Here is a 23,689-nt window from a genome sequence, read left to right as displayed (position 1 = left end):
CTGGGTTTGGGGTGGGATCGTCGGTCAAAATTTTGACCAGATCTGGTGCTAATTGAGGTCGTGAGGATGCGAGTGGGACATTTTTCGTCCGCCAGCGCCAAAAAAATTGGTCCTTGGACGGGTGGAGATGCTCTAAACCTATGGAAAAGAATTCAAGCATATGTATCAAATATGCAGTGACAGCAAGCAAGTTCTTGGACCCCGTTCAAGCACGAACGGATTCGCATGTGTCTGTATTGTTTCTCCTAGTAACATGTCCTCAGAAACATGGTTTTGGCATGGGTCCCTCGTGGTGCGCCTTCCGAACTTGGAGATGGACCAGAGCCCCATGGTCATCTTCGGCACCATCAATGAGGTCATCTTTTTTCTGTTTTCGACGTTTGATAAGGGTCTGTTCTGATCTCCTCCAGCTTCTCTCCACTACTATAAAACAATCCAACAATAACTTTCTTAGATGCACCCCGCAATTACCCCCAGCAAAACAGCCGACCCATTCAACACCGCTGGATTACTCCCACGAATCTGAATCTAACAGCCAGAATTGATCCAATACCGCCATGGTGTGCACGTACCAATTTCCATTGACTGACCTGCTTCACCTGGAGACTAGCGAATCGTCCCCAGACAATCGGGAAACTCCAATCGCATCTACTAAGGAAGGACGCATATCCTAAGGAAGGAAAGGAATGAATTGATTCTCCTAGCCCAATCGCGCAGGAGCCTTGCTGCCTTCCGTCACCACCGCGCCAACACCTTCTTCTCCGGCCGCCAACCTCGCGCCACTCCACCGCGCAGCCGCCTCCCTGCACGATCGACGTAGCGGGCGCCAAGGAGGCTGCCCTGCCCCCTCGCAGTGTGGCACAAGGCTGCTAGATCGCCAGTGCCCACGATCCCGCCCAGCACCCGCGCGGCCGCCCCCGCCCTGCACAGCCCCTGGACGGCTGGACCAGCTGTGATTCTTCCCTGCGCTCAAGATTACAGGTTTTCAGAACAGAAGATCAAACATTAAACATACAAAAAAGGTAAGATCGTAAAAGTAAGACATTCAGATGCCGTGCAATTGCACTTTTACTATACCTAGGGCACAGGAAAGATAAATCACCCCAGTTTACATCAGTTTATTAGATGAAAGCTGAAACTATCCCAGTTGCCTATCTAGCCCTGCCTCATGCACTTCTGGGAAGTACATGAACCCCACCTAATGTAGCAATTATTGAAAGAGTGATCAGCCATCCTTTAATGGCTTGATTAAAAGATTGATCAGTCTGCAGTTTACAAAACCTCTATTTTTGCTTCATCCAATCATCTCAAAGTAATCGAGCCCAAAGTTTTTTCAGAAACCATGGTTCTAATAAATTAATGTCATCAATATTCACATGAAGGCGACGGTATGTCGTCTCCCAATCGTGCGGGGCCGCGCACCCCATTTCAGGATATAAGCAATAACCAACCATTGGGTAACTATCAGCAAACATTTCCTACTTTGTTCTACTGTTTCTGTTGTTTCTCGTGTGCTGACTCGCGATATGTATTTATACAGACCCAAGCCCCCCATTTCAAGATTTAAGCAACAACCAATCATTAGGTGACTATCATCGAACAGTTCCTACTTTCTGCTACTGTTTCTGTTGTTGCTTCTGTGCTAACTTGCATTACTTATTTATAATAAACAGACCCTAAAGAATTGAAGAGGCAGAGGAACAAAGAGTATTATGCACGCAATAGAGATGACATTCTTAGAAGACGTCGTGAAGCCCGTGAAAAGAAACAGGCTTCAACGGCACTGCTTGGTGATGAGCAGAATGTAGCACATACACCCGAGCCGATAGCCCAAGGTTAATGCCCTTGTACTGAATGCTTCTGTATTATCCAAATACTACCTTTGTATGCTAAAGTATAACTATAATGTATCATATATTAGACCCTGACGAGCTTAGGAGGCAACATCAGCCCTACAGTGAGTCAACAATGGTCGTTGATTCTGCTAACAACAATGCCCAGGAAAATGAAAGACGTACACCGGTGTCCATGTCCATTGGTAATGACTATCAACAAAGTATATACAACCCTGTCTATTTACACTAATTAGTTTTATTATCTACGCAGATCCTAAGGAATTAAGGAGGCAGAGGGACAGGGAGCGGTATGCACAAAACAAAGATGAAATATTAAAACGACAACGCCTATCTCGTGAGAAGAGAAAGGCTACAACTGCCAGGATGACCGACCATACCACTGTATCACACACACCAGCTACAGGACAATCCGGTGTCACCCAGCTCCAAAAATTTACATCTCCGAGTACTACTTTTCTACCATAAGATATTGATTGCATCTTCTTACCTCACCAAATATGCCCATAAGTGCAGGGTACTCATGTGGTACTGCAACTCTCTTGCAGGCCTGTCGAATATACCAAGTTCATCTCAGTCACCTGAATGCGTTCCCCACTACAAGGAGAACAAGGAGAACAATTTAACACAGGAAGATGAATCCAGTTGGCTGCACAGGAATGATGCGTACCACATGCAACAAATAGCAGGACGAATAAGAGCTGTTACTATGCCTCTTGCCAGCAAAACCAAACCAATTAAACCCATCATCACGGATATTGCACGAGGTATTTTAAACTGGATTCGGTAGATAGTGTTCCACGCATTCTGGCTGTAATCAGCTTCTGTATGTAATTAGTTGTGAACACATAACCAAATATACCCAGGTTTGACAATTGAAGATGCAGGTTACTTTGTCGATTTAAGGCTTTTGCATATGTGTCCACAATGTTTATTTGTTCAGTTCTAGAGCCTTTTTCCAACTCCTATGTACATGATAATGGGCCAGAAAAGGATACTATATGCCCTACTGAAGTGGACACAGTAGGTACTGAAAACACTCAACATCTGCGACACACTTTTGACGAACCTAGGCCCACTAATAATACCTATAATATATATTATCCTCTTCTGATCTTATGGTTTTCTATACTAGGCAACGACCAGACAGATGATCCATATGGAATTTTTGAGCCCGTTGTTGAACAAGCCAATTTAGATGGTATGTTATATATAATTGTTATTCTGTTCATATATCAAGTTCTTCTTCAGTAAATTTTCAACATTTACGATTGATGAATGTATTGCCATCTAGACTACTTGGAACCATTGCCTAATGGACAAGCTGCATACCATGAGCCTGATGAAGAAGCTAGAATATATATGGATAGAGGTATGCGCATTGTGTAGTTTCCATTTTAACACACTCAAGTGCACATTTTATTAGTATGAGTCATAATTAAATGCATGTCCTCTTCTGTGCTAGGTGTTGCTTTCGAATCGTACCAACTTGGACGCAATACTACACGAGCACCACACATGTCAAATACTGATGAATTCATATACCAAAACCTACCTACAAAGCACCATGTCCTGAGAAAGGTTGCTGACTGCCTTCACTGTGGGGCATTGCGTTTTCCGTTCGAGGGGCCAGCGTTTTGTTGCAGAAAAGGAAAAGTCGGTATATTTACTCCAGAGGTTCCAGAAGAATTGAAACGGTTGTTTACAAGTCAAGAAGATGAGGATGCTAAATATTTCAGAGAGAATATACGATATTTCAACTCGCACTTCTCATTCACAAGTCTAGGCGTCACCCTTGATCGCCGAGTAAGCACTACCGCAGGAACTCGCGTGTATACATTCCGTGCATGTGGTGGGCTGTACCACGCTCTTGATAATCTGGTGCCGGCTGATAATGGCCCTCGGCATTTGCAGCTCTATATTTATGATACAGATCAAGACTTGGTTCACAGGGCTACTAGGTCTCCAGATCTTAATATAGACCTCATACGGAAGATTCTGCAAATACTAGAGCGTAACCCTTATGCGCAAACTTTCAAGAGCCTTGGGTCTATTCCCAATCTAGATGAGTATAGAATCTCACTAAACACGGATATAAACTTGGATCAACGGAGGTACAATGCCCCAACGACTTCGCAGGTGGCAGCGATATGGGTTGAAGGGAGCGACCCACAAAATTGCTTTGACAGGAGTGTAGTCGTGCATGGAAGAAAAGGAGACCGGCCCCTGTATATTAGAGCATACTATGGGTGCTACGACCCATTGTCATATCCACTATTCTTCCCATATGGAGAGACTGGTTGGAATCGTTGCATGCCATATGTTGGGGCCACGGATGACACGACCCAAAATACAGTACATGTGTCAGCCGCGCAGGGAAACCAAGCCTCTGCTTTATATATAGGTATGATGTTCCTGTATAATTTTTATATCTACTATTTATGTTTGATGACGAAAACTTATGTTTTCATCTTATTTTTCATCTATATCTATCAGAGGAAAACTTGATTATAGAAAGAGAGCAAGATGAGAATTTTGCACCGCATGAACCGGATAATCCTGCACCACAAGGAAACCCAGCCCCTGATTTATATACAGGTATGATGTTCACTATTGATTTATATGCTTGCTGTTTTTGAATGGTGATTAAAACGCGTGGTTTCATCTCTAAAGCCCAGGCCACTGATTTACCTGCTGGGCTATCGGTCAACTCATTCTTCAATTCTTATGTTTATGTTCCCATTATACTTATTTTTATGTTGTCATTGCTGTAGATGACAACGAGGATAACCAAGATGAGGATTTTGGTGACGATGAGGTCAATGAAACACAGTCCAGGAAATTTGTTAGTGCGAGGGAGTACTACTGCTTCAAGCTGCAAGTCAGGAAGAAGCTGCTTAACATCATCTTGTTTGGGGGTCGCCTTTTCCAACAGTGGGCTATTGACATGTATATCAAGATTGAGACTATGCGGCTTGACTGGTACTCAAAACCGGAAAATCAGAAGGTTATACGCGCTGACCTCTACCAGGTACCGTGCTTGTGTTTATTTTAATACATCATAATACAACGACAAAGTGGCTACAATCCATGCTTTTCCATAACCTTTTATACTACTATAGGGTCTTGTTGACACCGTCGTTGCCGGCGAGTCGCGCGGTGATCGGATTGGCAAACGAATCGTGCTTCCACGTACATTTCCTGGTGGTGATCGCGACATGCAGCGGAGGTTCCTGGATGCGATGGCAATTGTGCAACGGTGGGGTAAACCGGATTATTTTATCACAATGACTTGCAATCCCTATTGGGAGGAAATAACTGAAAAGTTGTTGCCTGGACAACTCCCGCAAGACCGTCCAGACCTGGTGGCAAGAGTATACAAAGCTAAACAGCGAGATATGATGGACTTGCTAACTAAGGGTAAGCATTTCGGAGAAGTCGCAGCTTATGTACATGTCATAGAGTTTCAAAAGCGAGGTCTCCCGCATGAGCATATACTTCTAATCATGAAAGCAAAAAGCAAGTTAGCAACCCCAGATGACTATGATCGGGTGATATGTGCTGAGATACCTGACAAAGAGAAACACCCCGTTCTGCATGATCTGGTCGTGAAACACATGCTGCACGGACCTTGTGGTGAGTTGAAAAAAAGTTGCCCTTGCATGATTGATGGACAGTGCCGGTTTCATTACCCGCGAGATTTTTGTGATGCCACACAACAAGGAAAAGACTCATACCCCATCTACAGGAGACGGGACGATGGGCGCCGAATTAGGATCAGAGGAGCAGATTTGGACAATAGATGGGTGGTCCCTTACAACCCTTCACTGCTTATGCGATACAACTGCCACATTAATGTAGAGGCATGCTCCAACATCAAGGCGGTCAAGTACTTGTTCAAATACATCTACAAAGGGCATGATCGGACATCCTTTGCATTCGAGCAGGATATCATCAATGACGGTGGAATCATCAATGAAATCCGGCAATATAGGGATGCACGCTATGTATCTCCGCCAGAGGCTATTTATAGGATTTTTCGGTTCAAGATGTTTGGTGTCAGTCCATCTGTGCTACAGCTCCAACTTCATCTGCCAAACATGCATACAGTGGCATTTAAAGCTTCTGAAAATCTGGAAGATGTTGTTTCTCGACCATCTTCTTCCAAGTCAATGCTTACAGAGTACTTTGAGATGAACCAAAAGTTTCCAGCGGCACGAAAATGGTTGTATAGAGAGTTTCCAGAACACTATAGATGGATAGCTGGTAAAAAGGTGTGGCAGATGAGAAGAAATAAGAGAGCACAGATTGGAAGACTTGTGTATGCACACCCCGCTGAAGGAGAGAGGTACTACTTGCGTGTGCTCCTAAGTCATGTCCGAGGTGCCACTTCATTTGATGATTTGAAAACAGTAAATGGCAATCCATGCAGTTCCTTCAGGGAGGCATGTGAGCACTTAGGCCTCATTGAGCACGACAGGAGTCTTGATGATTGCATGACGGAGGCTGCCACATTTCAGATGCCTTGTGCATTGAGACAGTTATTTGCGACTATACTGGTATTCTATGAGGCAACAGAAATTCGACAGATGTGGGACAAACATCTAGCAGCGATGTCCGAGGACTACCGGCGTAATCAATCCAATGAGGCAATACTTGAGCAGATGGTCCTCAGAGATATCAGTAATATGTTGCAATCCATGGGAAAGGATATTACAAAGTATGGACTCCCGGAATTGGTTGAGACCGATGATTCTTATGACAGTGTCTACAGAGAAGTAACAGAGGAGAGGCAAATCAGCATGGACAAAGAACATCTAGAATTATTTAAAAGTTTGAACAGTCAGCAGCTGGCTGGTTTCAATGACATAATGGATCATGTGGTCAACCAAAAAAGTCAGATATTCTTTGTTGATGGTCCAGGCGGCACTGGGAAGACATACTTGTACAAGGCATTGCTTGGAAAGGTGCGTTTAATGGGCCAGATAGCCATCGCAACCGCTACATCAGGTATTGCAGCGTCGATAATGCCGGGAGGACGAACTGCACACTCCAGGTTCAAAATTCCAATCAAGTTCACTGACAACAGCATGTGTAGTTTCACAAAGCAGAGTGGTACAGCTGAGTTGCTTAAGCAAGCGTCCTTGATAATTTGGGATGAAGTTGCTATGACAAAACGTCAAGCATTTGAGACGCTTGATAGATCACTACAGGATATAATGGAAAGTCGTTTGTTGTTTGGGGGAAAGGTTGTCGTTTTTGGTGGTGATTTCAGGCAGGTCCTTCCTGTTGTGACACGTGGGACAAGAGCACAGATCACAGATGCTACACTTCTGAGATCCTATCTGTGGGATAAGACACGCAAGATAAGTCTCACGCGCAACATGCGAGCACAGTCTGATCCTTGGTTCTCCGAATACCTCCTAAGGATCGGCAATGGAACGGAAGAGACAATTGGAGATGACTATGTCCGCCTCCCTGACGACATTGTGATCGGCTATACCGAGGATGAAAAAGCTATTAACAAGCTCATCGAAGAGGTCTTCCCATCGTTGCATGCCAATGCTATATCGAGAGAGTACATGAGCACATGTGCTATTCTTTCGACCAAGAACGATCATGTCGATGACCTGAATGACAAGATGATCTCCAAATTTCCAGGAGAAGAAAAGTTATACCATAGCTTCGACTCAATCGAGGATGACTTGCAGAATAATTACACAATTGATTTTCTAAACTCGATCACACCAAATGGCTTGCCCCCGCATGTATTGAGATTAAAGGTCAACTGCCCGGTCATTCTGCTCCGGAACCTCGACCCTCATAATGGCCTATGCAATGGGACACGGCTTATGATTAGAGCCTTCCAGGATAATGCAATCGACGCAGAGATTGTTGGTGGTCAGCATGCTGGAAAGAGGGTGTTCATACCTAGGATCCCTATGTCGCCCTCTGAGGACATCTCACTTCCTTTCAAACTTAAGAGAAAACAGTTCCCCATCCGCTTGAGTTTTGCGATGACAATTAACAAGGCGCAGGGTCAGACTATCCCAAACGTCGGTATTTACCTTCCCGAGCCAGTATTCTCACATGGTCAGCTATATGTTGCATTGTCAAGGGGAGTCTCTAGAGAGACGACACGGATTTTGGCCAAGCCAAACAAGGAGGTTGATCAATACGGAAAAAGCACAAAGAACATTGTCTACAGAGATGTTTTGGGGAGATGATGCAGGTGCGTTATTCCAATATTTATTTGCACATAATACTATGTCAATTTATATTTACATACTCCTACATCTAACATTATTTGTTTTTCATTTGCAAGTTTATCGAAGGAGAAGAAGAAGCGGATGAGGAGGTAAAGTGGATGAACACAAGAGTATCTTATTCGATCCCCCTTTGATAATATAACATGTCACATGGGGTATGCACATGCTATGTAATGATCACCCTTTGATAACATAACATGTCACATGGGGTATGCACATGCTATGTAATGATCAGATGGGGTACGCATATATAATGATCAATGGCTACACCCCTTTTTCATATAATATGAGCAAAATGTATGCAACTGTGTTGTTCTGCTAATGTTTTGAGCTGGTGTGCATCTTTTTGAGCTATCATGCAAACTATTTATCAATTGTTTGGAGAATGTGCTGTTCTGCTTACGTACGCATATATAATGATCAATGGCTACACCCCTTTTTCATATAATATGAGCAAAATGTATGCAACTGTGTTGTTCTGCTAATGTTTTGAGCTGTTGTGCATCTTTTTGAGCTATCATGCAAACTATTTATCAATTGTTTGGAGAATGTGCTGTTCTGCTTACGTTCTCAAATATTTCAGGGAGCTTCAGGATGTCAGGTGACAAACTGTGCAAAGAAAAATATATGAAACAAAAAGAACTTCTGGAAGCGGCAGGACAAACTGAGTGTGTTGGTACTCCGTGAGACAGAGGATAAAGAAAGGAGTCGCCACATGAAGAGAGGCACCCAAAGTTAAAATGTTGCAGTAGTAATAACAAGAATCTATCAAAGTTATTGGCTTTTGCTATTCTTCAGCATAAGCTATACTATAGAGTATACTTCAGCATCAGCTAGGATTTATACAGATGGATTACATGGTTTTATGTTTGAGAGGGCTTGGTTCTTCTTAATGTCAAGCATTATTACTTATTACTACTATATGGGCTTTTTGTTAATGACAAGAGTTATTATTTATTACTACTATATGAACATACGTCCAGGACAGAAGTTTTCTTTACCAGCAAAATTCTTGTTGGCTGGGATTATTGTCACAAAGCTATAGTATATCCTGTGTACAGGAGCAGCAATTTCATTCACAAATACCTTCTCTTCAAAATCGTGATTACAACTCACAAATGATACGTTTTTCTTTCTGGTATTGTAGCACCAAAGCAGACTCACCTTCATCATGTCTCTCTTTCTCCAAATTTGTTACAACCCGGTACTGGCCCTTTAAATATCCCATTTGTCATTATCTGCACCAATAAAAATATCCCGAGGTTCAGAGATGGCTACCTCCATTGTCGCATAAATATGGGAGGAATTTACTTAAGGTTCAGAGATGGATACCTCCATTGTAACGCCAACGTTGATCAGCAAGGTGTAGTTAGACACAGTACGAACATTGTACCACGTTCCATCTCTGAGAAACTGCAGTCCAACAACACCTTCGTCCATTAGAAGAACCATAAGAGCATAGACATCAGAGTGAGGCTTGATGCCCAATGAAAAGATCAAACCTTGGACACGGAGGATAGTCCTTGAATGTAGCATAAGTGAGAGCCTTGCCGTTAAGCTGGTTAACTAGGCAATGTTCATCAGGCTCCAATAGCTTGCCCATTGCGCGGAGGATGTCGTCTTTGATTCTCTTGCTCCTCAATGAGTACTCATGCAGGTCAGCCCTGCAAATACCACCAAGGTAGTTCAGTTAACCCAGGTGTGGTATATGGATGATGGTTTCTTTCATATAAGAAATTATGTATGAAGTTTTTCCAGGCCAGGCTATATTACTAGCGTGCAATAAATATTGAAAAAAATTCTTGTACACGTTGGTAGCAATAATAGTAATAATAAAACATAAGTACGAAACTCATCTTGATGATTTAGTACAATGTTTGCGAGGGTACATCGTTTAATCTCAATGAATTATACTTCTGTACAGAAAAAGGTAAATTTTTCTTTCTGTATATTAAAACGTAAGAGAAAGCACACAAAAAATCAAATAAACGATCCGATGAGCTGAACCCAATATTACAGTATATAAATGTATTACGAAAAATGATTACATTAATCTGTATATGCGTCGGGTATAAAATAGCAAAAAAATGGCCCTGAGATAAATCACAGGAAAGGTGTCGGCCCTGAGATAACGACCACGATTCCTTTCCTCCTCACGCTATGGAAATCCTTCCCGTGATTTCCGCCTTACATATTGCCTACAACTAACGATCTCTCGATCAGGAGCACAAAGAACCAACAGGTTTTGCATCGTAGGGTTTTCTTCCACCTCTCCATCCTCTCTCCCAAGCCGCATCCTCACACCCCTCCACCGCGCCGGCCTCCTCCACCGCAGGTCTCTCCAGCCTGCCGTACACATCTCTCCGTGGTGAACTACCATCTTCCTCCATGTCTGCATCACAATCCCTGGTGAGCTCTGCGGATCAATCTGCCATCATCGTGGTAATGATATCTCTCTGTGATTACACAATATTCGTGATTTCACATCTAGAAGGCAATATGGTCACTAGAGGGGATCCAACAAAGTGAATCAACATGCTTTGTTTGCCCCCGCAAAATTACCAAGATGCTCTGTGTGCCTAAGGAAATTCTTATTACTACATCCACCTAATTACTTGAGATAATAGTCACCCAACTGACTCTCAAAAAGTTGACTGGATAATAAAACAAACAAATACATATTGAAATTTAATTGGAAAGAATGTCCTCATACCACTATGTTAAGAACATATGCAGATATGTGCATCCAGGTGTGATGTAGAAATAAGAATGAGACTAATGTTAACTGCGTGCTAATAATAAATGCTTGGGTTTTCAGGAAAACACCAACAAGTGTCCCAAGGACGAGGATATGAACCACGAGTCAACAAAGGCATCACAAGATCAAGAAATCATGGATGATACGGAAAATATGCAGATTGATCAGGTGCTACCCTAAGACAAGCATACAAACCCCAATGCAACAAAGGCGCTTTTTATTTTCACATGTCATTATTATTCTTATTCTGGCAGGACGAAATAATATGTATTTTGTACTATATTATCATACATACAATTCTTTACTCACGTGAATAATATCTTCTCTTTTATAAATACTGGATAATATTGTATTATTGAAATTTAATTGGAAATAATGTCCTCGTACCACTATGTTAAGAACATATGCAGATATGTGCATCCAGGTGTGATGTAGAAATAAGAATGAGACTAATGTTAACTGCGTGCTAATAATAAATGCTTGGGTTTTCAGGAAAACACCAACAAGGGACCCAAGGACGAGGATATGAACCACGAGTCAACAAAGGCATCGCAAGATCAAGAAATCATGGATGATACGGAAAATATGCAGATTGATAAGGTACTACCCTAAGACAAGCATACAAACCCCAATGCAACAAAGGCGCTTTTTATTTTCACATGTCATTATTATTCTTATTCTGGCAGGACGAAATAATATGTATTTTGTACTACATTATCATACATATAATTCTTTACTCACGTGAATAATATCTTCTCTTTTATAAATACTGGATAATATTGTATTATTGTGTGTTCGAGTTACTAAGTGAGGGAGAATCAAATTCAATAGCCAACAAAGATGAATATCTTCTCTTTTATAAATACTGGATAATATTGTATTATTGTGTGTTCCAGTTACTAAGTGAGGGAGAATCAAAAGGAATAGCAAACAAATATGAAGTGGAGAAAAATAAGAGCACGCAGTCCACAGATTCCAAGGTGACAAAGACATCTATTCCTTTCCAACTATATGTCCCAAATAGTTCTAACTATAATTATATAATATCCTGCATACGGATTATTCTTTGTAATGTTGCATACAGGAATTAACCTTCAACAAAACAAGTGAAGAAATGCAGCCAGATCAGGACGAGGAATTAGCACAAACATTCGGCACCAAGGGGACAGAAACTATAGGGGACAAGCTGGCAGATTCAACTGGAATAGCCAACAAATATGGAGTGGAGAAAAAGAAAAGCACACAGTCCACTAATTCCGAGGTGACAGAGGCGTCTTTTATTTTCCAACTATGTCCCAAATAGTTATAATTCTAATTATATCCTGCATACGGATTATTGTTTGTAATGTTGCTCTAAGGAATTAACCTTAAACGAAACAAGTAAACAAATGCAGCCAGCTCATGAAGACAAATTAGCACAAACATTCAGCACCGAAGGGGCAGAAACTATAGGGGGCAAGCTGGCAGAATCAAATGGAATAGCCAACATAGATGAAGTGGAGAATGAGAAGAGCACGCAGGACACTGATTCCGAAGTCTCCGAAGTGACACAGGCATCTTCTCCAAATATGTCCCAGATAGTTCTAATTCTTAATTATATTATTAATCCTTTATTAATCCTGCATACGAATCATTCTTTGTAATGTTGCTCCCAGGAATTAACCGACAACGAAACAAGTGAACAAATGGAGGCCCCTAAGGACGAAGAATTAGAACAAACGTCCGGCAGGGAAGGGGCAGAAATTATAGTACACAAGCTGGCAATGCCTGTGCAGACAGGGAAGCTTATCCGACTGCATAACAAACCTAAGAAGGCACAAGACTACGTGGTCGCTCCAGAAGGCACGGACAAATCCTTCTATGCCCTGCTTTTGCTAAATTTATTTTTGTGGTCATCATTAATAAATTTTGTTACTTACATCATGATTGATTATGCCTATTTTTGCTACATTTAATTTCTATGCCCTGCTTTTGCTACATTTATTTTCTTTGTTTTTAATAAACGTTGTTACTTACATCATGATAGATTACGTCTGCACCGGCGATGATTGGTCCGTGATTGAAAATATCATGTCTGAACCAAACGATAAAAGAAATTTAGTGAGCATCGACGACTCACATCTCAAAAGACGACACTTAGAATGTCTATTACTCCCCGAAGAATTTCTTGGCGATGAAGTAAGTATATATAGACAAGACGATGCTATTTTAACATGAGTTTTTATTCTCTCCTATAACCAAGGTGTGCACTTAATATTGCAGATCATAGACGCATACATACATTGCATAAGTGCTAAAGAGCATCTACAGATGAGGTCAGGTGGAAGTGTGTTCTTAGAAAATGCATGCATCTCTAAGATGATAAAGGAATTTAGCTCTATACGGGATGACGCGCCAAGGTGGGTATTAAACAGAGCTAAAACTTATTTAGAAAATGATATGGTGAGTCTCAGTTCCATACATATTATTATGAATTCAATCAAGGATCAATGTTTGTATATGGGACCTAAACTAACAAAAACCCCTATTTTCAGATATTCGTTCCAGTTAACATTGAAAACTTCCATTGGTACCTAGCAGTTATAAATACAGGGCAGCGATGCATCCAGGTGCTCTACTCGCTGGGCCTAGGAATGAGCCGCAAAGACCTCACCGCTATGGTTAGTCATTAGTCCCACTACACCATCTTTTGATAAGACGATTTCTGGGCTTGTTTGGTTGTCATGCTAATACTTTGTCATTTATTCATTCAACAGCTCAAAGGACTGGAAAATGTATTCGAATATGCATCGCTTCAAATGGAACTAAATACTGATAAGTGGCCTGACTTAAACATCTCAGCATGGCCAAGAGAAGAGTATATTAAGAGCAGAATGCAAAGAGATGGGTATACCTTCTAACTCAAAGGCTCAAAGTAATCGACATTATTTGTATTTTTGTATTTCCCCATTAGTTGCATCACAAAAGAAGTTTCTGCACAACAAGAATAAAGCATGGATATGTAAAAGTATACGAGCTGAAAGTATACACATATGCACCGATTTGAGTTTTGTAATCATGCAGGTCATCTTGTGGTCTGTGGATGATAAATTTTATGGAGTACTTCACAGGAAATATTTTGTCTGACATTCCAACACAGGTATTTTTCACTCTGTATCATTATACTTATTCTATGTTGTATCACTATTTAACTCTTATTACTATTTTAATAGGAACATATGACAAATTTTAGAACAAAACTAGCTGTCATTTTAGTGGACTCAGAATTGAATGATGATAACATAAGAAATCGAGACATGGAAGATGACGACAACAACTCAGATCCCACGGAATGTATGATTCTGGATAGACCTCCTGAGAATTTCAAAACATCAAATACATCAGGAGAAGTCGAGCTAATCTCGCAATCATTTATACTTTCACCATCTGTCAATCCAACAAACGATGATTTAATAGATGAACTATGCTTGTTTATCAACATGGTTGATGATGTCGCTCTACTAGAGTAAGCCATATTTTTTTAATTCATTTTGTATTCCAGTAAATTACTCTGATGTCATTATAATTGAAAGTATGTCTACTTTACAGGAGCGAATGGGTGAAAAGCTCTGAGCCGTACCCTATTAGCTTAAATTTGAGACAAATAAAAACATATTGAGCAATGATGAATACATGGATATACATTGCTTTAATATGGCTGTGCGGATACTAGCGCGCCACGAAGTCCAGCTTCTCAGAGACATTCCATCTCACTATATGGATCTGAACTTTTGTGTAAGTTACTATAATCATGTATTACATTTTTTCCTCATTGCACTAATATTTTCTCATTCTTATTTTAGTCGATGTTCCACTATGCACGAGACTCAAGTCATCGTGAAAATGTGGAAATTGCTACATTGAAACGGTTGTTTCATAGCTGGCCTGACAGTAATGATTATCATATCTCACAATGTAATACGGTAAGATTTTAATTTTTCATCTCTAACGGTGCTTTATTTGGTCTTAATTAATATTCCATTTATTTCTAAACTATCTCATCATTGCAGATTTTATTGCCTTGGTATATGTTTGGGCTATTTCTATTGTTTGTGTTGGATCAAAACAAAAAAGTTGTCTCAATTTTTGATCCGATACCAATACCTACTTTGGGGAATAATGTACTTAAAATTATGGTTGACAACCTAAACCTTGCGCTTGAAGTTGCAAACCCTGCATTCAAGGATGATATCTCTAAATGGGAATGCATAGTTCCTGTTGCTCCAACAAATTCACATTGGTATGAATCTTTTAAACGCATTACAATATTAATTGATTCATTCGACTCACATTATGTGTTTATTTCATACATGTAGTGCCCTGTCCGGTTATTTGGTTTTTAATTACATGCACTCATTGTGCGATGGAAAACTATATTTTCCCATACCCAACGTAAGTATTGACACTATGCTTATTTGTATACACATTGCACATGCAACTTGTTACAACTAAGTTGTATAATGCATATGTAGGATGGTTTTCAGCTGAGGAAGCAATTTTTGGTGCATCTTTTAAAGTATGATGAGAATGAAGCTCAAAACAATATCCCATACATTGAACGAAGCATCATTGATCGCATCTATAGATGGACCTTCATTGCTTCAAAAGGTGGACCTTCAAGACATGCTTAGTTGCAGTTTTTAAAATATATTTTTGTAACAGATTATACAATTGTTATGCGACAGTGAATTTTATGCGAAAACATGTTTCTGGATCATGTGTTACACACGTGCTCATATCGTTGTGCATAAGACACATTTAAATGGCTTGGTAAAATAACTCACTAAAATAAAAATTAGCACGTGTTGGATCAGAAATATGTCACATTTTTTGAAAATAGAATTTCAAAGACAAAATAACATTTCGGATCAATCTGAAAATTTTGTAAAATAGCATACAAACTTGTTTTATTTGAGACGTGCGTTGCACGTACATGCTTACTTATTTATAATAAGAAAACTGAAGAACACTTGGATTACATGGTTTCATGTTTTAGCAGACTTGCTTCTTGTTAATGTCGAGTGTTATTACTACTATATTACACATACGTCCAGGACAGAATTTGGCTTTACCAGCAAAATTTAAGCTGGCTGGAATCATAGTCACAAATAATGAAATATTGCAAACAAAGCACAGCAGCAGACATGATATTGCAAATTTAAGCTGGCAGAAAATACTAGCATCTATCTTGTCATTGCAAAGTTTTCTGACCACACATGAGCAGCAATAATAATAAAATGTAAGTGTGAAACTCACCTTGATGTTTTCTTCACAAAATGGAAACCTATGATGTCAAACTCACATTCTTCAAACAACCGAAAGCACTATTCATCCATCATGTTAACTACAGTAGCAAACCATCAAAAATTAGCAACCTGTTTAAATATAAGATGACAGGAACAAAATCACTTTAATTGCTATGCGCATGTTTATCTTCTCTTGTTAGCATTCCAAATTTCTTATGTAGAAACATCACTGAAATCGTGGAGTCCATTTTCATCGTTGACCAAAGATTAGTGCAGTTGTAGATTTCAGTGGCACAATTACTACTCACAGTAAATTAGTGGTACGACTATATCAGAAAGAAAATTCATACGAGCAACAAGATCTCTTAGCAAAACTAAAGCTTGGCATGAGATACTTGTCACGGTATGTTTGTGCAAGTATAATTCATACATGCATCCATGCATCATGGGCGTATCCACCTTGGCCTCATCTTCCCTGAGCATCCCATCAAGGTTCATCCTGCACCTTCTTGACCTCATCTTCCATGACCATCCCATCAATGCTCTTTCCCTTATATAAAAGAGAAACTTATTAGGTTCTGCATTAGGTTGTCAACACTCTACGTTTTTTGGCCGAGTCTAAACTAAGCAAGGAAGGCAATTTGGATTCTCTCCCACATTCATCTACACCTATGCAATATATGCAGGCCCCACCAAGACCCACACAAATATTTTCAGAGATACATGGAGCACATCATAGAGAAACCAAGAAACGTGGCCATGACGATGTGTTCCTTGAGCAATACCTAAAACTGAAGCGGGAAGAAATTGATCGGTTTGCTGCAATTGAGGAGAACATTACTGCATCAGGCGGATGTGGAGGGCGGCGCGTGAGCTTACCAGCTGCCGGCGGCGCACGGAGCGGGAGTTCTCGCATCGGGCGAAGGCGAGGATGAGCGCGACGCCCGCTTCTTCGACTACTCCCCTAGGCAGGCCGACGCTCATCTGGGGGCAAGCACGGGGCAGCTCGCCGGGAAAGAAAAGCACCCGAACCGCTCATCTGGTGAGGCGGCGGGACCCACGTTGCTCGGTCAACGCCGGCGCGGGATGGCCGCGGCCACCTATCCGTTGGAGACGAATCCCACTCCTCCGCATCCGCCTCAGACGGCTTGCGCTGGGTCGCCCGATAGAGCTCGAGCGGATCCGGCGACCGAATTCGAATCCCACGCCTCCGCATCCTGCTGGCAGAGATTTGGCGGCGGCGACAGCTGCAGCAGGCGCGGTGGCGGCGGCAGCTGCAGCAGGCGCGGCGCTGACGGTAGAGTCAGCTGGGCGTGGTGCGGCCACGGCTGAGCGCCTGAGCGTAGCGAGGGCCGGCTTGACGCGGTGGAGAGGGGTAGCTAGCGACCACAAAAATGGGGAACGGCGGGGAGATATGCCTAGCGGGGGCGGTGCAGTGAGTGTGCAGCGTTGTGATTTTTTTTTATTAAACTGGCGTGTCCGATTGAGCTGCGTGGGTCTAATTTTTTTTATCACCATGACTTGTATCACAAGGATTTCACAAAATAATTTGTTTAGTCATGATCATGTGATGATTTTAAAAGTTTTTACAAAACTTTTTGTAAAAAACTGATAATTGTTTTTATTTTAATTTCAAAATCATGATCACAAATATGTCACACTTTTGAAAATACAATTTGAGTGACATCAAAACATTTTCTGCCATTTATTTTATTTATTTTTGCAAGGATCATTTTAATAGTATACCATTTGAACTCACTTGATAAAAATTTGAGACGTGCGTTGCACGTGCATACTTACTAGTATCTTCTCAAAATCCTCGAGTGAAGCAGTCAGCTTGTAGAAGCTGGAAACGAGAAGCTGAGCGACCCCGTAATGCAAAAATAAGAAGCAACGAAAGCCCAGCTTCACCGAATGGAAAAGCGAGAGTTGGATGATATTACCGGCGACCTGCCACCGCTAAAGAAAACGATTCGTTAGTCCCTCGTAAGAAAAACGATTCGGTACACAATCTCTCTTCTCTCCCTCGAAATGGGCTGCATCCAGCCGGCCCAACGCACTCCTAACAGGCCACTGCCCTCCAGCTGGGCTGCAGCTCCGCGAGAAGCTGTCGCTGGCTCCCGCACGTTCCTGGGTTCGCTACCTGGAGTGAGAAGCGAGGATGAGAAGTTGATTCCGTGGAGTTCTGTGAAGCTGGGTCATTGCCGAACACGCCCTAAGGTGTGTCTTTCTCTAGGCTTGATATAATATAAGAACATATTTTACACTACTGTAGTGAATCACTGTGGTTTACTAGCATGCAGTTGCACCCATAAAGTTTGTCATAATTACTAGGCAAATGGAAACCATGATTACCAACCATCTGGGAGAGACGTGATTCAGGATCATGGTTCAGCCGAACCTATGGTCTATGTCGTACGATTTAACATCTACTACACGTGGATCTGTGCGGCTGAACCATGATTCCGTACAACATTTCGAACCATCTGGGGAGGTCGTTCTGCTAAACTACGTGCAGCAATCACATAAGGAGCAGCAGCTGGAAAGAAAACAACACGAGCAAGCTAGGGCTGCCCAAATGTAACTCCAGGCAAATCTTGTATTCACAGGAAAGTTGAATTACATTCAGAAGAAAAAAAACAGCAGCCAACACATAAGCAATGATCAAAGCTACATTCAGCAAAAAATAAATGGAGTAGCTCTTAAACCTGGGGTACACATAACAGTGCATAACAATTTCTCTCACATTGGGTCTTTCAAAAAAAAAAATCTCACTCTAACCATAAACACAAATACAAACTACATACCGAACTTTTTCTCACGACAAGGACACCGGCAACACTAAAATGCAAACACCCGCTGGTTATACGGATGGAGCAGTACACCATGCATATATAGAGTATTCACACAGTACACATCCAGCCAGTGAATGAAAATATGTATAATAATTAATAAGTATCTAAACTTGATTGCAAATCAGCCACTGGAAGAGGTAGATGGTACCATGGCATGCAGTTCTTTCGCTTCTCTCACGAGTGACATGAGAGTACGCCTATTAAGCTTCGATCTGGATTCGGAGCTACTGGCGGAAGAACAAATCATGGAGTAGTCAAGATCTAGCATGTCCTCAGAAGCACTAGAGAGCGTATCTATCAAGCTCCCAAAGTCCTCTCGTCTGAGGAACCCGCCACCATTGCATTTGAGCATTGATATGACCATCTTAGCAGTAGCCTTGTACAATGATAGGTTTCCAGTGGCGCTGTAGCTTTCTTCCACTAGTATCTCCTCGAGCTTGTTTAGAAAGCTAGATGGATCCAACCAAGTAGACAAATCAATGATCAACTTGGTGTCGTAGACAGTCCCACAAAGGGATAGCAGTGACAATAGCAAGTTCAGTGACATTTTTGAGAGTGCGTCCACCTGGAATCCCTCGTCCTCCTTCTTCTCCGGTTCATTGCTTTCTTGTGTGTCATCACATTGGCTTTCTATATCTCTTCCATTGTGTGTTTCGACCCTGGGACAAAGCATTTTTCCTATCACCTGCGACGAGAATGAATTAACATTCCAAATTAGTCTAAAAGAGGTCATAAATATAATCAAGTACATTGGCAATAATTTGTAGCACAATTGCTATTCATCGTTTGACTAGGACTAATTACCTTGAGGGTTGCTTTCTTAAGTTTGCCGAGGTATTCATCATCCTTAGTGTAATGAGTACATAGATACTTCAGTATTTCTGCTGCTGCTGCTTGTCTGCGTGTCTTTTTTCCTTCATGTAAAAGTACTTGAGCGAGACTATCGACAACATCATCTCTTGTTTGTATGATAATTGTGGCATCACTAATTCTGCCAAGGAAACATATCTTCGATAGTGCTTCTCCTGCACATTCTCTGACAAAGCTGCTATACTCGTTATGGTGAGTGAAGATGTTCACTAGCATCCTAACAAAATCTTCTCCGCCACAACTGTTTTCCTTTTCGAGAAGCTCAGAATCACTTGATCTGCTGATTCCAATATTATCAATGTACAGTCGTGTGAGAATCCAAATGGCTCTTCCCTGCAACCATTCTTTACACCTTTTACAGCTAATAATCCTCCAGAGAGTGCCTATTGCTCCTGCGCAGTTTGAGATTTCACGACGTAATTTGGTGCCCGTTTCTCCTTGAGCAAGAGTTAATTGGTTCATCAATTCCATTGATTCACTTACTACTTTGTACCACGTACCATGATCATCACCGGTGTGGTCAAGTAGGTCGGAAGTTACAGGCGCCATGATTTTGGAGACCAGATCTCGAGTGTCGCTCATGACTCTGCAGTTGTTTTCGTCAGTAGCCAGATTCTGGAGGATAGACAAGCCTTGTAGCAACAACTTCTGGTAGTCCTTCCCAAGTTCGCCGGCTGGTGAATTATATTGTTTAAATGTCCCGATCAGGGAGGATATGTGTTGAATACCACAAGGAAATTGCTCCAAATTAATGAAGAGTGCAATTCGGTCCACTATTGTCGCCGCTTGGTGTCTCCTCTCTGTGTCATATCTTGAACCCAATGTCTCTAGCAGTTTCTGTAGTGCGCACCGAGATGATGATGCACACAAGAACAGATGCTCCATCAGCATGCGTTGCCCAGTTATTTTGCGTGGGTTACATGTGCTGTCCACTACACTTATGGCTGCATACAAGATCTTCACACCGGAAATGCAGTCAACCGGTGAATTAGAACTAATTTTGTCTACGGCATATGTGGTGAGGTTCCTTCCTTTTGCAAATGCCGGGTCCTTCTCACATCCACTCCTTGTTTCGTGCAAGTAGTTGTAAAGAACTGCTTGAACTTCCTCTCCAGTGGCCGCAACCCAGGACAATCTCTTCCCCACACGACCCAACATGAACCTGTAGCAGAAGAGCACACCTTGGAGCAGAGCAAGGTAGTACAAGGTGTTCATCGCTGGCGCTAGGTTTGATGTTTCTCCATCCGAGTTGCCCCCATAATCATGCTCTACCAGACGCCACAACGAGATCACTCCGGACATGAATATCCCAAGCACATATATAATTGCGAGAGGGCCCAATATCATGGCCAACACCACTACTTGAACCAACATTAAAATGCATGCCAACAAACTGCGACAAAGAAAAGCAAATATTGTTTCCCAGCTTGGCTCTTCGCCTACCACGCCCCAGAAAATTGCCATGATGAACCCTGAGAATGCATTCTTCATATAGCCTAATTTTTCATTTAGATTAACATCAAAAATCCTGTTATACATATTTTTGAGTCAGATACTTCGGGTCGTGAAATACCACATATATAGATAATATCATGGCCATCAGTTATATCTCTTTATCATTTTTAATATACTTCATTAATAACCTATTGGACATCTGAAAGCGAGTTCAATGAAAAATTACATTTAAGACCTCATATTCTGTATTTCTTAGACATAAACTACATTTTTGTACGTAAAAATGGCATACTGCATAAACAAAGGACTTCAACTATATTTTTTGTGTGTAATTTATGTTGAGGTATATAAGAATAATTAATAATAAAGATATATAGTATGTTGGAGAGCGGACGTTTGGCTCTTGGGAGCCATGGAGGCCTTTTTTTGAAAACAAATCAAAATTCAAACTTTTCGGTTTCAAAAAAATCCGAAAAAAAATGTGCAAGTAAATAAGTATGTTATGTCCATGTGTGTAAAGTTTTAGAATGAAAAACGTTGAAATGTGACCTGTACAAAAAAGACAAATTCATGGCCTGGAAGGATGAATAGTATCATGTGTTAAAAAAGCCCCAGATTTGTCTTTTTTGCACAGCCCTCATTTCAACTTATTTTGCCCTGAAAATTTACACACATATGTGTTATGCCTTCACGTATATATGTTTTTTTTAATGTAGAAAATATGAAATTCAACAAAATTCAAAATTTTCAAAACCGAGCTCCATGGAGCTCGGCCTCCGAAGACAATATCCGGCTTGTTTAAGAGGTACTCCCTCCGTTTCAAAACAGTTGGAAGTTCTAGGATTCTCCTAAGTCAAACTTCATCGAGTTTGATCAAGTCTATATAAAAATGTATCAACATCTAACAAATCAATTTTATTCCATTAATTTACTTTTGAAATGTACTTTCATATTTTGTATATGTGATATATCATACTCCCTCCGTTCGGAATTACTCGTCCAAGAAATGAATGTATCTAGATGTATTTTAGTTGTAGATACATTCATTTTTATCTATTTTTGTGACAAGTAATTGTGAACAGAGGGAGTAGATCTTTACAGATATTTCTATACGCTTGGTCAATATGGGAGTACATACACTACCGAGAACAAAGAAAATTAGTAGGACGAATAAATGATAAATGAGACATGAGTTATACTAACCCAGCTGTCTGTACAAGGGTGATGAAGGTCAGGCACCAAAAGTCCTTGTTATCCAGCATGGAGACGAAGCCACCGAGAAGTACAACGGTGGTCCAAGTAAGAACCAAGAAACCCAAGCCCTTGATGGCCATGGACAGATAGCCCATGAACACACTGTAGCTGTTGATAAACCGTACCTCCTCCCAGTTGCTGTCGTCAGCAAGACAGTCTGGGCTAGCAGCCATGACTGACGTCAATCGGCAAGGTCAATCCGATGTGCCGTAAGATGATGATACTAAAACCGAGAACAAGTTGCAGCAGTCAGATCTGAGAATGCAAAATCACCGAAATCCACTCATGAGCCAGATCAAGAGATGCAAGAACCAAACTCAGAGAGCAGGGACGGGAGGGGTCCGGGAGAAACATACCTCAGCGGCGAGGTAGACGGGGGCGCCGCTCGGCCTAGTTGCCGGCGTTGAGGAGCATACTGCACACGGGGAACAGCAGCCCGGCCTTAATCGGAGCTCCGATAATGAAAATTAACACGGTTAAGCATTGCGCATGCAGAGGCTGAATAGCAACAGATCCATGCCAATCACCCTGCCATGGAGAAGCCCTGCTGCCCCGTGCTCTCTCTCTCTCTCTCTCTCTCTCTCTCTCGTCAATTATGTGAAACACTGCAGCATGTTGGTCGAGTTTTTAGTGGTAGAGGGAGCGCTGGAGAGGCCATTGATTTCTCTAACTCGGTAGGTAGTGCAGTGGCAGTGTTTTGATGCCGAATTTATGTCGTCGCTGGGGAAGACCTTGACCTCTGTGACACTGACGACGAGCTGGGGGCTGGGGCGCAGGACAAGAATCCTTCAATTCTTTTTTTTTTTTTGAGGGTAAGAATCCTTCAATTCGGTGTAGCAGTCATCTACTCCATTTAGGATCACGGGCCACAGCCCACACACACTTTTTGTACAATAACGTACGTAACTATACCACCACACGCAAAACCAACTTGTAACCACAAAAAGTCACTTTGGAATCCGGGTGCATTGGAGCCCTATTTTTTGAACTGTGCCAAAATGCTATTTTGAAGTTTTAAAAAATTCCAAACACAAATCATCATGTTTATATGAATGTCCCCTCGTCCCGTTCCCTCGCGTCGGGGGCGACC

The 23,689-nt window shown here is 41.5% G+C and overlaps 3 protein-coding genes across 12 annotated transcripts; 1 reads left to right on the top strand and 2 right to left on the bottom strand.

The window, feature by feature from the left end:
- Positions 1 to 493: 493 nt before the first annotated feature.
- Positions 494 to 17,590, bottom strand: LOC119349831. Of its 8 annotated transcripts, XR_005169555.1 has the most exons (10): positions 17,045 to 17,590; positions 16,596 to 16,715; positions 16,176 to 16,263; positions 13,774 to 13,853; positions 9,625 to 9,786; positions 9,455 to 9,535; positions 9,287 to 9,360; positions 9,124 to 9,173; positions 2,344 to 2,450; positions 509 to 963 (listed from the first exon to the last, which is right to left on the bottom strand). XR_005169555.1 is itself a non-coding variant. In XM_037617925.1 (2 exons), exons 1-2 carry the CDS (start codon positions 17,147 to 17,149, stop codon positions 736 to 738), a joined length of 333 nt encoding a protein of 110 aa, XP_037473822.1. In that variant the 5' UTR covers positions 17,150 to 17,590; the 3' UTR covers positions 494 to 735. The 8 variants fall into 8 exon arrangements, 1 of the variants encoding a protein (XP_037473822.1); XR_005169553.1 differs by lacking the exon at positions 9,124 to 9,173; XR_005169554.1 differs by lacking the exon at positions 9,124 to 9,173 and having other exon boundaries at positions 16,625 to 16,715.
- Positions 994 to 9,072, top strand: LOC119349830. The gene is made up of 14 exons (XM_037617924.1): positions 994 to 1,457; positions 1,541 to 1,585; positions 1,674 to 1,835; positions 1,922 to 2,038; positions 2,107 to 2,301; positions 2,402 to 2,620; positions 2,989 to 3,054; positions 3,148 to 3,225; positions 3,319 to 4,257; positions 4,350 to 4,451; positions 4,628 to 4,884; positions 4,976 to 8,085; positions 8,179 to 8,211; positions 8,706 to 9,072. Exons 1-12 carry the CDS (start codon positions 1,391 to 1,393, stop codon positions 8,078 to 8,080), a joined length of 5,352 nt encoding a protein of 1,783 aa, XP_037473821.1. The 5' UTR covers positions 994 to 1,390; the 3' UTR covers positions 8,081 to 8,085; positions 8,179 to 8,211; positions 8,706 to 9,072.
- Positions 17,591 to 18,819: 1,229 nt separating the features above from the next.
- Positions 18,820 to 23,252, bottom strand: LOC119349829. Of its 3 annotated transcripts, XM_037617923.1 has the most exons (5): positions 22,956 to 23,252; positions 22,549 to 22,854; positions 19,825 to 21,418; positions 19,586 to 19,705; positions 19,259 to 19,469 (listed from the first exon to the last, which is right to left on the bottom strand). In XM_037617923.1, exons 2-5 carry the CDS (start codon positions 22,770 to 22,772, stop codon positions 19,386 to 19,388), a joined length of 2,022 nt encoding a protein of 673 aa, XP_037473820.1. In that variant the 5' UTR covers positions 22,773 to 22,854; positions 22,956 to 23,252; the 3' UTR covers positions 19,259 to 19,385. The 3 variants fall into 3 exon arrangements, with proteins under 3 accessions (XP_037473818.1, XP_037473819.1, XP_037473820.1); XM_037617921.1 differs by having other exon boundaries at positions 18,820 to 19,705; positions 22,956 to 23,251; XM_037617922.1 differs by having other exon boundaries at positions 18,820 to 19,705; positions 22,549 to 22,822; positions 22,956 to 23,251.
- Between the last annotated feature and the right edge of the window lie 437 nt (positions 23,253 to 23,689).

Source organism: Triticum dicoccoides, chromosome 1B, assembly GCF_002162155.2.
Source record: "Triticum dicoccoides isolate Atlit2015 ecotype Zavitan chromosome 1B, WEW_v2.0, whole genome shotgun sequence".
In the NCBI taxonomy this organism is placed as follows: Eukaryota; Viridiplantae; Streptophyta; class Magnoliopsida; order Poales; family Poaceae; genus Triticum; species Triticum dicoccoides.
The sequence above is the reverse complement of the archived record's forward strand: the minus strand, read 5'-3'. Positions and strand labels throughout refer to the sequence as shown.

What these genes read in the sequence shown, in the direction of transcription:
- LOC119349830 (XM_037617924.1), top strand. Translation starts at nt 1,391, where the DNA reads ATGTCGTCTCCCAATCGTGCGGGGCCGCGCACCCCATTTCAGGATATA. An exon ending in AAGCAACAACCAATCATTAG is followed by an intron (nt 1,586 to 1,673) that starts GTGACTATCATC and finishes TATAATAAACAG; the next exon opens with ACCCTAAAGAATTGAAGAGG. An exon ending in ACCGGTGTCCATGTCCATTG is followed by an intron (nt 2,039 to 2,106) that starts GTAATGACTATC and finishes TTATCTACGCAG; the next exon opens with ATCCTAAGGAATTAAGGAGG.
- LOC119349831 (XM_037617925.1), bottom strand. Translation starts at nt 17,149, where the DNA reads ATGAGCGTCGGCCTGCCTAGGGGAGTAGTCGAAGAAGCGGGCGTCGCG. An exon ending in CCGTGCGCCGCCGGCAGCTG is followed by an intron (nt 964 to 17,044) that starts GTAAGCTCACGC and finishes TCTTGAGCGCAG; the next exon opens with GGAAGAATCACAGCTGGTCC.
- LOC119349829 (XM_037617921.1), bottom strand. Translation starts at nt 22,772, where the DNA reads ATGGCTGCTAGCCCAGACTGTCTTGCTGACGACAGCAACTGGGAGGAG. An exon ending in ACCCTTGTACAGACAGCTGG is followed by an intron (nt 21,419 to 22,548) that starts GTTAGTATAACT and finishes TATGTATAACAG; the next exon opens with GATTTTTGATGTTAATCTAA. An exon ending in TTAAGAAAGCAACCCTCAAG is followed by an intron (nt 19,706 to 19,824) that starts GTAATTAGTCCT and finishes TTCTCGTCGCAG; the next exon opens with GTGATAGGAAAAATGCTTTG.